Consider the following 14,824-nt stretch of genomic DNA (forward strand, 5'->3'; position numbering starts at 1 on the left):
AAAGCCTAATTTTTTATTTTTATTTTGTATAGAGTAGAAAATGATTAAAACTTATGTCAAATATTTTGTTGCTGTTTGAGTCCCAATGTGGAGATTTCCTTTTACCTCCTATTAGATCAGGAAGTTAGTAGAAATCTCTCGCAAAAAAGGGAGAATACCCCCTGTGACTGCCGTCCCCACTGGAAGAGTTCCCCGTGACACCTGAAAATGTTGGATTTACCATTGTTTTGTCTCCCAGTGACAATGGTCACCAGCACAAAAAAGGGTGACTTTGTAGCAGAGAAATAGCATTAAAGTAGAATTCCAGCCTAATACCAACTATTCTTACAAATGTTCTCTTCCCCTCCTGCTACCTTTCTTGCCTATCCTGTGTAAAAAAAAGATGTGTATACTTACCTATTTTAGTCTGCTCCGATCCAGTCATTTAATCCATAGCTCTGGCTCCTCTGTGTCAGTCAGTGGCTGCTGCAGGGGAAAGGAGGGAGGGCCAACAGCAGCTGAGCCATAGGAGTCTATGAGTGATCTCACAGTTCCCAGAATTCCCAGACATTGTCGAGTTCTCCCTCCTTCCCCTGCAGCTACCACTAACTGACATAGGGGATCACTTGACCAGACCGGAGTTGACTTAAAATAGTTAAGTATACTCATCTTTTTTTTACACAGGATCGGGGGCACAGGTAGCAGGAGGGAGGAGGAAACTTTTTAAAACTAGGTAGTGTTAGACTGGATCCTACTTTAAAAACTTGTTGTGGGGGGGTTATCAAAACAGAGAGGATCTGGTATTAGCTGTGCATGGCAACCAATCAGCTTCTATCTTCATCTTATTCAGTGAAGCTCTGAAAATGAAACATAGAAGCTGGTTTGTTGCCATGTACATCAGCTACAGATTTTGATTGTTTCCGTTTTGATATATTCCCCACAATGTTTAGTACTGTACACATTTCATGGCGTTCAGTAAACACTACCTGCTATGGCTGCTGGTTTGTATAGTACCAGAAACTGACTCAATACAAATAGAAAACGGAGCATTAAAAACTATCTGCTACACTTATATTGTATGATGGATGTGCTTACATTGAATGCTCTTTTATATTATTCAGGCTACATTTGCTATTAAGTGACAGGTACAGCTTCAACACTGTAAGTTTGGCCATACATTACACAGTTTTCTTGGACAATTTTCCTTTAGATTCACCAAAACCATATAATATGAGATCCGACCTAAACACTTTCAATTTTTATACAATCAGGCAGGCCCTTGCACTACATAGTTGAAGGTAAATCTAAAGGAAATTGAACAAGAAATTTGTAAAATGTATGGCCAGCTTAGTTGATGCTCTGGTTGGAGCAATATGAAGCTTGGTACAACACACCCTTTGGTTTAGTACACTCTTTCTAACTCAGCTGGGTGCTTGACAGTGGGAGCTCACAACACATGAATATAACCTATATCAAGAAAGCTTTATTCATATTAGGGCCAAAAATGGCTTCCAGTGGCTTCCTTTTTTTTCAAGCCAACCTTGATTTGTCACCTGCAGATATCTTGAAATAGCCTGTACTCTATGAAGATACTGTGTCTCCCACTTTGGAAAGAACCAGGTGCAGCATGGTGACATAAGCTGGGTACACACAATCCAAATATCGGCTGGTTCTGCAGGAACTGGCTGGCATTCGAACAATGTGTACAGCTGCCTGTCCAACAGAACCCTTTCTCACAACTGGCTTCTGTCAAACAGTCTTTCTGGAAAACCAGAATCCAACCGGTCCTGATCAGCACTCGCAGCCAGTGGCTGTGAGCACTGATCAATGTGTTCTGGTGGGAGGGTAGTCCCCCTGTCAGAATACAATAGCATAGCAGGGGAGGACGCCGCACCAACATTGCTTGTGTTGGTACGGTGATCTGTCAGTCTTTTTTGTCCCGCCCACTGGGTTAAATGAAAAAAAAAACTAAGTGTGTGTACCCAGCTTTAGTACAATGTAACTATCACTTCTGCTTTGCAGTACTTAGGTCCTTGGATTGAATCCCAGCCTAAACTTTTCCTGCGTGGAATTTGCATGTTCTCCCTATGCTTGAGTAGGTTTCCTCCTACGCTCCAAAGACATGCTGGTAGGTTAATTGGCTTCTGTCTAAAATTAACTCTAGAATGTGTATGTATGCACGTGCAATAGAGACCTTTAAAGGCAGGGGTTGATGTGAATGTACAGCATGTACAGCGCTGTGTAAATTGTCTACACTATATAAATGCCTGTAATGGATAACACATATTCCTGTAAACTAGACTGCTTACAAATATTATCCCAAAAGGCATTTATCTGTGTTTTAATAATCCAATTTTACATAGAAACAAAGCTTCAAATGTTTCCAGTGTAAATATTCAGTTTTAATCTGGACAATCATTTTGGGACAACACAGGCTCAGTCAGTATCCCTAAATAAATATTTTTTCAGTTGACATCGAATTGCTCCAGAATGAAATAACCTTTCTTGTTTCCACCTGGATATTTAATCTAAAATGATAATTACCAAAAAAACATTTAATGTCAGCAGCCACAGCATGAACATGTTCTGTTGTCCATGTTTAACCAGCTGGAATGTCATTGGTACAAATGTCCACTTATTAAGATGAGATGTGTACAGAAGTGCACATTCTGCTGCCTGGTTTGCAGCCAGCATTAATCCCAGCCGTACTGAAAAGCTGCAGTTGTACTGAAGGGGATCACAGAGATGTGATGGACGACAGCCAACAAGGGTCAGCATTGCCAATGATGTTACTTCTGTCAGCCAAGGTATATCCCAAGAGAAAAGATAAACCTACTTGACTAAACAAAGACTCCACATCCACATGGGCTTCAAACTTTCCTGGGATAGAGGCTGCATGACGCTAAAATATACATGAAAATGTTTACGCTGCAACTTGTTGCTAAATGACAAACAACACAACATAGTTTAGCACTAGATCGGTGGCTTCTGTCTTATTGGCAGAGTAATAAATTGTTTGGAGGCTAGCCCAGTTCCACAGCTGCTACAGACCCTGGTCTACAGGAACTTGAAACCATGATATTATTTACTTCTTCCGCCCTCGCCTTTGCTTCTTTATTGTCGCCCCCCTATTACTTTTCACCTTTATTTATTGACCATAAAGGTTTAATGGGTTTTTTTTCACACTACGGTGAAAACTTAAGACAGTTTTTCACAAGGAGCTCTGATGCAAAAGGCTGCTAGCAAAAATAGTCATTAATATATAAAAAATTGTGATTGCTGATAATGCATGGAAAAACACATTAAAATGTGCACAGAATGGTGGGAATCTACTGATTTGATGATTTTACTTTGACAGGCTGATCTGTCATCTCTAGTAATAATCAATTATTGATCTGATTTTGCATGGTCAATCTATGTTTTATTCAATATTCTACTCATGCGTGAAAAGATAAATATATCTTTTATATGCTTTTTTTGTACTAAATAATACCACATGCTCAATACGAACATATGTACAAGTAAATGAATTGGACTATGCATTCTGCAGTATAGAAATGAGCTTATATTTAACCAGCCCTACATTCATTTAACTGAAAATGACATAAATATATGTTATAGCTATCTACAAACTCTTCAAGGCATTATGAAAGAATGACATCCATTACCATTTTCTAATAAAAAGTATAAATGAAGCAGCTCAGCTGGTGTTAGATCATTAAAACCAGGGTTGTCAGTCAATATTTTTTTTTTATAGAAGACTGCTCCCTTTTAGACAGAATAACTCTGATAGACAGGTTTGTAAATAGTCAAGCTGTTAACATTCATTTAGTTCCACAATGTGAATTGATAGAAAGTGCATGGGGATCATATCAGATCACAATATGACTTGAGATTAGCTTGACTATTAACTGTGAAAAAATCCACAGTGCCAAATGTATCCCCTACTAGCAAAGTATAAAGACCTTGCAAATGCTGTCAGTTGTTAATCAGCTCATACTCCGGGGCTAGAAGAATTGGATATAGCTAAAGCATATGCCCAAAATAGGCCACCCAACCCTTCTCAAATATAGGTTGCTCATCTCTCAAAGTAGACCTGGGCTCAGTGTTATCAGCCTTGCAGCAATGAATAACTAGAAAGAAATAGAAAGGGAAAATAATAACTTTGTCAGGTTAAAACAAATGTCTGGATTTTTGGTCATGTGACCAGTACTGGTAGGGAGCCTAGGGCCCAGTTTTTCAGAAAAGGCATTTCACCTAAACAATTGTATTTAATAAGTTCAGACAAAACAATATAATTTGTACTATATCTATGCAATAAAAAATGTTTTAAGTCAGGTAAAGATAAAATATGTAATATCACTTTTTTATATTAATGTTTTAAAGCCAGCTGGTAGAGCTCCAGGTTACTTTTTACATGTTTACTATACACACATTACAGATAGCCTTTTAAAAGTGAAACATGGGGGCTGCCACTACTGACCTCTGTTTCTGAAAATGCTCATTACTAGGCTGCCAGGCTGACCCTTTACTTCAGTCCTTTGAATCACTAATCTAGAATCAGTATGCAAAAAAAAGACTTCTAATGGCAGATTAACATACATAGTACATGCCAGTAATGTAGAAAGTATAGAGGCTAGTGGGTCAGCATAGCACCCACTACTAGAATGTACAGAGGTCAGCAATGACCATTCCATATGTCACTCATGACAGGGCTGCTTTTTACTGCCTTGCCAAAAAAAATTATAATTCTTTATAGAACCAATATGTTTAAATCCAGATTACACAAATTCGTCCTGTGACCCCATACATAGATTGAATTAGAAAAAGACAGTCTCAAAGAGAGAAGTTTGTGCTTTTTTTCTTTTAGAATTACCACGTTTATTAGATCAATGATATATAGATTATATAATAAAAGAATATAAGAAAATAATAATAAAGTGGTATAAAGCATCAGTTTAAAAACATGTAACCTTAAAAATTTAAATAAGGCCACCAAAAACATATAGGCCAGTTTTAACAATTAGACCATACATGAATAGGTAATAACCAGATTGAGATGTTAGGATGAGCAGAATGAACATACTACTGGATTTTCCTATCCATCTACAGTATTAAGTTCAGTGGATTATGATTAGGAAGGACCACTGGTGACTTCCTAGGCACAGAATTACTAGCACAAGCCTCATACAAGAGCTTAGCATGGTTAAAAATTCTACAACCTCTAGTTATATTTACATTGTACAAGCATGTGCTGGTGTGACATAACTGCCCTGCCTGATTTATATTCCTGGTCTGTAGTTGAGTTTGTTTCTAAGAGAACAATGATCGTATTGCTCTCTTGGAAACAAACCCAGCCCTAGGCCAGACCTATGACTTGGATGAATTGATGATCATTCTGAAATGGATATTTACTACTCTATACAATGACTAGCTAGCAATAAGGCTGGGGCCTCAGGCACCCATTTTGAGGGAAAGATGGTATATACTTACATAGTTGTCTCTTGCAGACCAGCCTGGATAGAGCTGCATGTGTAGCTGCCTTTCTTTGCGAGCTAACTCATAATATTTGGCCTGTTCTTCACGGGATAAAGCATGCCACTGCAGAAAAAACATAAAATATTACACTAAGCATATCAATGATTGCATATGAAATGCAAAGTGCAAAATCTGGTGCAGCTCTGCAAACCAAGAAACCAATCAGCTTCCAGTTTTTTTTTTTGTGAAAGCTACATTAAACAAGCTGAAGTTAGAAGGTGATTGGCTACCATGCACAGCTGCACCAGAATTTGCCCTCTCCATTTTTAGGAAACCAACTATTTTAAAACATTCTTTATAATACCAATGTACCTACTGATAGTGTTCATGAGCAATTCATGAACACATTGCCCTTTAACAGCCATTGAATTGCTACAGAAATACATACATAAATAAAGGGAGGTAATACTCCTTTAAAGAACCTGCCACCTAGGGGCTTCTTAAATAACTGCCCCCATTCTGTGTACTATGAATGTTTAATTACCAAACCTCTGTATTCCTTCCTGTGCTCTCACCTGATCTAAGTCTATGTAAAGATTCCCTGTTTTGGTAGGTAGAAGATTGAAAGGCCAGCTCATTCTACTTTACAGTATTCAATTCAACCAGTAGTGAATGAAATATGTGGGCTGCCATTGCTGACCTCCTTCTAAAAATACTTGAGGACTGGCTGCCAAGCTTTATTATCCTCCCAGCCACAGACCAAGAATAAGCATACAGAGAGTGAAGTCAAAGCAAACTGAAAATATCTGATCTTTATGCTAGTTCCAGGTCTATGTGTCAGAAAGTATTAAATACCCAGGATCAACATTCGAGCCAAGCAATTAGCAGTCCCTACAATAGAGGTCAACAATGACAACCAACATATTACTCTCAGTACAGGTAGATTGATACAGGCAGATTGATTATTGAAATGTAATATATAGGTAAAATGTGTGCAATGTTTTTTGAATGAATACATAACTGTACCAAAGGGTGATTTTGTATGCATTTTTATCAAGTTCAGTTAAAACAACATGTAGAATTAAAATAAAAATACTGTAGACACATTGTAATGTGATTGGGTATTCTTTGCAAAGTGAATTTTTACCACCTCATTCAACAAAAGCAAATTTCCTGTGCAAAGTAAAAATTCTCCTGAAAAGTGATCAGCCTATTTGACCTTAGTAAATCAACCCAAATGTAAAATTATTTTGTGTGTTAACACCATCGTAACATTAGAGAAAAAACTTTCATAAAGACATGTAAAACTACTTTTTTATTTATTGATACTGCTGCCAGCATTGTAATATGTTACCTTAACTTCCAAAGCCCACTAAACAGGATAAAAAAAAAGGACAATGGTGTGTTTGATAAAATCTGTAGCATAATTGAAATGTATAGACCTGCATACGTGGATTGTTGCATTAACATACTGTTTTTTTCTTTAACCAGAACACCACTCGTAAATCCTTTAAATGGGGTCACCATAATCCATTTTTCTGGTTGGCTTTCCAGCCGCCAGTGTGACATATATGTCCAGGAAGTGAATAGGCGTTACGTTGCCATGGAAAATACTATGTTGGCTGTACATGTTTTAAGAGAGGAAGGCCTGATTGCCTTAGGCATGGAGATTAGATCCTTGAAAAGGGTAAATCGAAATGCTTATCCCAGACAACATGCATTTTGGAAATGTTAATATATAAGCAACTGATATACAGAAGAGAAATCAATATTAAAGGAAATGGCATTAACAAAAATTGTTTTTTTTTTGTGTAATTAAAGCAAGTTAAAATGTCACATACATTATGTTTCTGGCAGTATAAGTGCTTGTTTTAGTTTTGCAGCCACCAGAATAACCCAGTTCATATGGAAAGAGCCCCGGGTCTACAAGATCTCTAGTGGCGCCTAGTCATTAGTGCCTTATCCCCACTCTGTAAAAGACACCTAATTAGTTCTTGAAGTGCTTCAACCACTTTTAATTACATACTGATGTTTAATAACGGTATTAGCACTTCCTTAACATCTGGAGCGGATCTGCCTGACTATTGATCTGGTATAACAACATACTTCATGCTAAGCGTGCCTGACAACCTGAGAAATGACTGAAATTAATGAGTGTTTTCTACACTATTAAAATGTAGTAAAGAGCTTATATCATTATTTCATTCCCTGGTGAGCAGAGTTTTATCAACTTTTTATTTATTAGCATAAGTGAACACTCTTGCCTTCTATGCTTTTGAAGCTCATCATCACCAAAAGTCCCATCTGTCTACATCACAAAAATATTTTTCTCCAGTAGACAGCACACTCCAGGAAATGACTGGTCTAAGAGTATTCATTTATACAAGGCATTAGCATTATCTTACTTGATGAAAATCATTTTACAGTGCTTTTAATTGGTGCAGATAACCAGCATCTTAATGTATATCTAAATCAGAGACTTTTTTTTTTTAATTTTCGAAAGTGTAAGAAATAGTACTAGTAATACTTGTAAACCCTTGTCAGGTTTATAATATTTACTTTGGTTCATATTCTCCCCATTTGGGAGATTTTCCTTCACTTCCTGTTATGTATATACAAGGGAAAGTGAAAGGAAATATTGTAAGGGAAAGCCATATTTAGACTGTCCCCATTGAAATATTTCTCGTCTATGCTCGTTCTATTAACCACTTAAGCCCCGGAAGATTTTACCCCCTTCCTGACAAGGCCCTATTTTGCGATTCGGCACTGCGTAACTTTAACGGACAATTGCGCAGTCGTGCGACGCTGTACCTAAACAAATTTGACGTCCTTTTTTCCCACAAATAGAGCTTTCTTTTGGTGGTATTTGATCACCTGTGCGATTTTTTGATCATGTGCTATAAACAAAAAAAGAGCGACAATTTTGCAAAAATAACAATATTTTTCACATTTTTTTATATGAAATTCCCCCCCCAAAAAAATGTAAAAATCAAATTTTTTTAACATTTTAGGCCAATTTTTTTTCTGCTACGTATGTTTGGTAAAAAAAATCGCAATAAGCGTATTTTAATTGGTTTGCGCAAAAGTTATTGCGTTTACTAACTAAGGAAAAGATTTTTGTCATTTTTATTGTGTTCTTTTTAATGAGTAATGGCGGCGATCTGCGATTTTTTTGCGGGACTGCGACATTGCAGCGGACAGATCGGACCCCTGACTGACATTTTTGACACTTTTGGGGGTACCAGTGACATTACTACAATAATCAGTGCTATACATATGCACTGTTACTGTAAAAATTACACTGGCAGGGAAGGGGTTAACTTTATTGGAGAAGAAGGGGGTTAAGTGTGTCCCTAGGGGCGTGCTTCTAACTGTGAAGGGATGTGGCTTGTTGTGCAACTACAGAGATCTACGATCCTACATAGCAGGACCGTATGATCTCTGCACTTACACAAGGGAGAATGACAGGCGGCTTTGTTTACATTAGCCGTCTGCCTTTCTCCCTCTGTAACGGACGATCGCGAGTGACCCGATGTCCGCCGGTCACACGCGCGGGAATCACAGTGAGCGAGCGGGGGCGGGAGCACGCCTCCGGCGGCGCGCGCTCGCCCCCCTATTGGCTCGCAGGCGAGTGACGTACCCATACGTCACTTTGCCTGCACGGGGCTGACCGCTGCAGTATATGTACTTGTGGCAGTCAGCAAGTGGTTAAAACCTCCCTTATTTTAAAGTCTGGTACACACAGGCTAAACAAAAAAAAAACTGAAGAGCTCAGAAGGAGTCACAGTACTAATGATCTGATGTTAGTACAGTGATCTCCCCTGCTGAGCTATTGTGTTCTGACACAGAGAGGGCCCCCCGCCCGCCAGAACACAACAGCTATTGGCTAAGAGTGCTGAGCGGGTTTCCGATCAGTATTCCTTTTTTGGTCTTGCCTTTTGACAGAAGCCATCTTAATGGGAACATTTTTCTTTGGGAACCCAGACAGCAGTAAAAATGCAAAATAAGTTGCTTTTTTGAGTTAGTCTTTATCAATATTAAATGAGAAATCAGCAGTTTAAGGTATAACTAAAACCAAGAACAAAAATTCAATATATCTTACTTTTACTTAGATGGTGGCTGCATTACTTTCCTTTATTCGGGCTAAGAACATTTTCTACAAGTACAGCGAAATGTCTGCTGAGCCTCTCATTAATCTTGTGTTTTTATAACTTCTTGTGGATTGAACTGATCTATCTAACAATGCTGTTAGCTTTCCCAACTATCTTCTGTGAAGTTCAAAGCAATGACCCTCAATGTAATTGAGATGTGGGGGGCAGTGTATGTAGTCTAAATCAGGAAAGCAGTCTACAGTGACAACGTTGCTCCTTAATAGATACAGTGTAGTAAATACATTTTGTCAGAAAGTGGTATTGGTAGAATCACCAGAAAAAAATAAAAAAAATAAAAACAAAAAAGAATACAAATGCAGTTACCACAAAGGTATACATTTATCAAACAAATTATTTATTTAACTATGTTTCGACATTTACATGACTATACTAATATATACAATACATTTGTACTGTAGTTTGTGTGAGGTCTAAAAATATGCACATAGCTGAAAAGCTCATTTGTACTTCCGTTTAATAAAACCAGAGGAAATGTTCTTTCCAGTCATGCAGAGCAAAATGGGGATAAAGCATGTAAATGTGGAATATATTGATGGCTAAGCACAGACTTCATGCTGTGCATTTGACCTAACTCTGAAGCCTTCAAAACTTTTCTGTTACAGGTCACTGTAAGTTCAGAGAAACATCAGACAACTAAGAAGACCTACTCTACCAACGTTCCTCACAGGTCATTGTTGCCTTCCAAAATACTCTGGGGATTGCTGGAAACATTTCTTCCAAGCTTCCATAAAGTAGTATGGAAACTACAATAAGGTTCTCTCACGAAAGCCTTGTACACACGCACCGATTGTTGGCCGACCGATCGGCCGTCTTTTGTCCAGTGTTGTTGTGTTGGTTAAAATGTGCTCTAGACTGCACACGAATTTTGTCGGCCAACAACAGCCAACTGCAGAAGTGATGTCATGTTCTGGTTTACTTTTCGTGTGTTTTTTCTTCTCTGAGCATGCCCAGTCTTGCTCATCTGATTTTTGTCTGCCGAAATCTGTACTGACTGAAGAACAATCGGCCGTTCTGGTGACGGCCAACAAAAATTTTATAGCATGCACACCAGATTTTGTTCGGCCGAAAAGTCGCAGTCGGTTGTCGGAAGCATCATATTAACAAGCCGACAATCGGCCGATCGGACGTTGGCCGAAAATTCACGGCCAACAATCGGTGCGTGTGTACGAGGCTTTACACAAAGAATTCTGATACATTCAGGGTTTTTCCAGTGAAGTCACTTCAACAGTACAGTAACATGGAAACCAAATGGAGTTGAAGTTCAAGAAGCTTCTAATGAACATTTACTTATCTAACATAAGGCCGTTGCAAACCACTACTATATCAGCAGGAATGTTCTGCTTGTTATATTCGTCAAACCCACAATTACAGTGATATTGACAGAGCACTCAATTCTTGATTTTTACTCCCTTACCAGGGAGTAAAAATGGTTCAATGTCCGGAGAACCAAGAACTTTGTGATGTCCGACTATTTTTCGCAACAGTCAATTTAAGACAAAATGTGTGTTAAAGTGCAAAACACCTTCTTAACAAGCAGTAAAGTGCTTTAAAACAAGCGAAAACAAGCCTATGTATGTACTGTAATGCCTCCTCAAATATCGTCAAAAGAGATTCCAAAGTTGGGTGTCAGTCAGTTTCCAACAATTTATACATGCCTAATGTGCGATTAAATTAAAAGGGTGGCAAGCTGACAAGTTTCTGCTCTCCTTATAAAATAAAGTGCAAAAAGAGCTGTGATTTCAGTGCCTCTGTTGTGACCTTTGAAGATTAATTTATCCACATTGCTTTTATTTACATTGGTGAATTACAGCTTGTTATAAAGTGCATATTTACAGCTTGGTAATACTTTAATGTACATAGCCTAAGCATAAGTTTACTTTAGGAAAAACAAATGTGCTAACAAAAGTTAAATTGCTGAAAATATATTTGTGGGGCAGAAATTTCCTTAGAAACCAGACCATTGGAGAATATTATTGGTTAGTTTCAAGCCCTCCCAGTTCAGCTTCCTAATTTGCCCTGTGAAAGGTGTGTAATATAGTATTTTGTCTTATTTTTTTTACTTTTATTTGACCATAAAGGCAAATATAATGCTACGTGGTTACAGTTTGCTGTTGGGTAAGCACTCTTTGCCTTAATGCATAAGCCTCAATGCTGTTCATCTCAACATTAAGATTTAGTGCAACTTTAACCATGTTTTTTGGTTGTCCTAACATGACAAATAGTGTCATCATAACTTTTCCTGGAAGTCCGTGAGTCACAGGAAATAATCCTGAAATACAGTGATTCATTGATTTTACATCACTTGTAAACTTGGCAAGTTGGGATTATTACAGCCACTGGCACACATAACCATAATAAAGAGACCTCCTCAGGCAGGACATAGCATCACCTAGCTACTGAGCTAACTACAATTTATTAATACCACTAATTTACAACATGTACCCCAATTCCTTAAAAATTGCTTAAGATAAATGCCTAGATTTGTATAAAAAAAAACCAAAAAAAAAAACCCACACGCCTGCAACAACACACAACATAGAGAAAACTCTGACTGTGCAGGCTTTAATTAAGCTTTTTGCAAATTAGTGAGCAGGTTTCCACTTCAAGAGAGCTGTATGTGTGTTTAAATATTTTTAGTTGGGTAGTATTTTGAATACTTACATATGTGTTGGGGTTGATTTACTAAATAAAGTAACATTTTTAACTTAGCACTTTGTAAAATGAATGTTACTTAAGCTGGACTTGCATGGTGCAAATTTTGCACGATTCCTGCTGAATTGGCTTAAATGTAAGCCATGGGTGGCCCTGTTGTCTGTTGGCTTAACAAACTTCAAATGAAAAATGGAAGGAGCCAGGTTAATATTTGTCAGGTGAATAGCGCCTGCATCCAATCAGTATTTAGACAGCCACAGCACATCCATCAGAGAAGATTCTTTTTTCCACAGTGTTTAGTGTAGATGGCTTAAACTAAATTATATGTAAAAAAGTCCCAAACGCATCAGTCTCTATGCCTTTTGTTTTATATAACTATTTACATAGCTATATTGTGTCCACTCTTCGTCTCCTCCACCTTGGAGGCCCCCCCCCCCACAGGGCTATCGCGATGATGTCATCACTCATTAGAAGTTCAGGAACTGTGTTATTTAATATAGCTGAATACCAACAGTATATTTACCTTCCATGTTTGCATATGGGAGCCCATTTAATGCACTGAGAGCCTTGGGGGCAAGCTGGATATGCTCAGTTTGGTGTGTATTGCTAGTGAGTTTTTTTTTTTTCTTGGGAGAATGCATGTGATCAGCACAGGGCCAACCAGCACTGTCCAGACCAGAGGGTCAGGTGTCCTGCAGCCTCATAGGACAATCAGACACTAATAGTCACAATACTGCTCTAACCACTGATGAGAAAGGGTATTTAGCAGTTTATATTTACTAAAACTATTGCATTTCCATGTTCTGTGAACTTTGGGAGACCAGATATAGTGAATGCAGGAGCCTGGGTTTAGTAACACTTTAACTCACTGAGCTTAAAGGTTTCCATTTAACCAGTTCCCGATCACCCGCCGCCTTTTTACAGGGTGGCTCCAACAGGAAAAACTACGTAGATCTACGTCGCTCACCTGGGAGGAGCTAGGGGGCAAGCGATGCGGGTGTCAGGCGGCTCCCCGCTGAGAGAGAAGGACGGTCGGCTGTTGTAAACACAGCCAACCTTCCTTCTCCCTGAAATGATCACAGAGCTCATGTGATCCTTCTATATAGGATCACATGTCTCTATGGTTATCTCAGAAGCCACGCCCTCCCACAGTTAGATTCACTCCCCTAGGGTCACATTTAACCCCTTGATCACCTATACTGTTAACCCCTTCCCTGCCAGTGTCATAATTACAGTAACAGTTCATATTTTTAGCACTGATTACTGTAGTAATGTCACTGGTACCCCCAAAAGTGTCAAAAATGTCACCTAGGGGTCCGATCTGTCTGCCGCAATGTCGCCGTCCCGCAAAAAATCGCAGATTGCCGCCATTACTAGAAAAAAAAAACAATAAAAATTACATCAATTTTTCCCGTAGTTAGTAGACGCGATAAATTTTGTGCAAACCAATCAAAATACGCTTATTGTGATTTTTTTTTTACCAAAAATATGTAGCAAAAAAAAAATTGGCCTAAAATGTTAAAACATTTTTGATTTTTAATTTTTTTTGGGAATGTTATATAGCAGAATGTGAAAAATATTTTTTTTTTCAAAATTGCCGCATTTTTTTGTTTATAACGCAAAAAATAAAAATCGCACAGGTGATCAAATACCCCCAAAAGAAAGCTCTATTTGTGGGAAAAAAGGACGTATATTTCGTTTGGGTACAGTGTCGCACGACCGTGCAATTGTCCGTTAAAGTAACGCAGTGCCGAATTGCAAAATAGGGCCTGGTCATTAAGGGGGCAAATCCTTCCGGTCTTAAAGTGGTTAAAGTGGACCTGAACTATTTATGACCTTACAATTTTTTGGGTCATATATGCCAGGTAAGAGCACAACTGGTGTTGGTGTAGCACTCAAGGTGGAGGAGTAGAAGAGTGGACATGTTTGAAATAACACATAAAGTTATATTATGCAAGAGGCATAGAGACTGATGCATTGGGACTTTTTTTTCACATATAAATCCCTGAAATATGTTATGTTTTCTGATTTGTGTGCTATTAATCTAATATTTTTACTCTGATACACAGTTATTTAGAAGAGAAGTAAAAATTGATTTTCACTTTCTGGACTGGAGGATTATAGTGAACACAGCTTCACCTTGTTCACTAAGCTTTTCCAAAGTGAAAAATTGACTTTCTGTTAGTAAATGAACCACTTAGAATATATTATTTCCAATAGATGTGCTTGCTAAGAAAATACATGATACCAAATAATTTTTGGCATGATAGAGTATTCATATTGGTGCAACCTTTATTTTGTTTTTCAAGTCAGTGCAAAACTGAGATCATAAGTCTATTAAATAACATTATAGCATTCTTTCCCTATGCATTGTAAATGGTACTACATTCTGTGTTTTATAAATTAATCTTATACATTCAGGTTTATTTACGAAAACTGGAGAGTTTAAAATATGATGCAGTTGTGCATGGTAGCCAATCAGCTTCTACCTTCAGCTTGTTCAAATAAACTTTGACCAAAATATTTACAGGTAGCTCTTTAGA

General features: G+C 38.0%; 1 protein-coding gene across 6 annotated transcripts in view; it reads right to left on the bottom strand.

Annotated features, from left to right (window-relative positions):
• LEF1 (lymphoid enhancer binding factor 1) overlaps positions 1–14,824 on the bottom strand; it is a 170,346-nt gene that overhangs the window by 31,428 nt on the left and 124,094 nt on the right. For 4 of the 6 annotated variants that reach the window (XM_082247602.1, XM_082247603.1, XM_082247599.1 and 1 more), the window contains one exon: positions 5,473–5,580. In XM_082247602.1, coding sequence (XP_082103728.1) covers positions 5,473–5,580 — 108 coding nt within the window. Of the gene's footprint in view, positions 1–2,815; positions 2,882–5,472; positions 5,581–14,824 lie in introns of all 6 variants that reach the window. The other 2 variants (XM_082247600.1, XM_082247598.1) reach the window with 1 other exon arrangement.

This window comes from Pelophylax lessonae (genome assembly GCF_965119305.1).
Source record: "Pelophylax lessonae genome assembly, chromosome: 1".
NCBI classification, from domain to species: domain Eukaryota; kingdom Metazoa; phylum Chordata; class Amphibia; order Anura; family Ranidae; genus Pelophylax; species Pelophylax lessonae.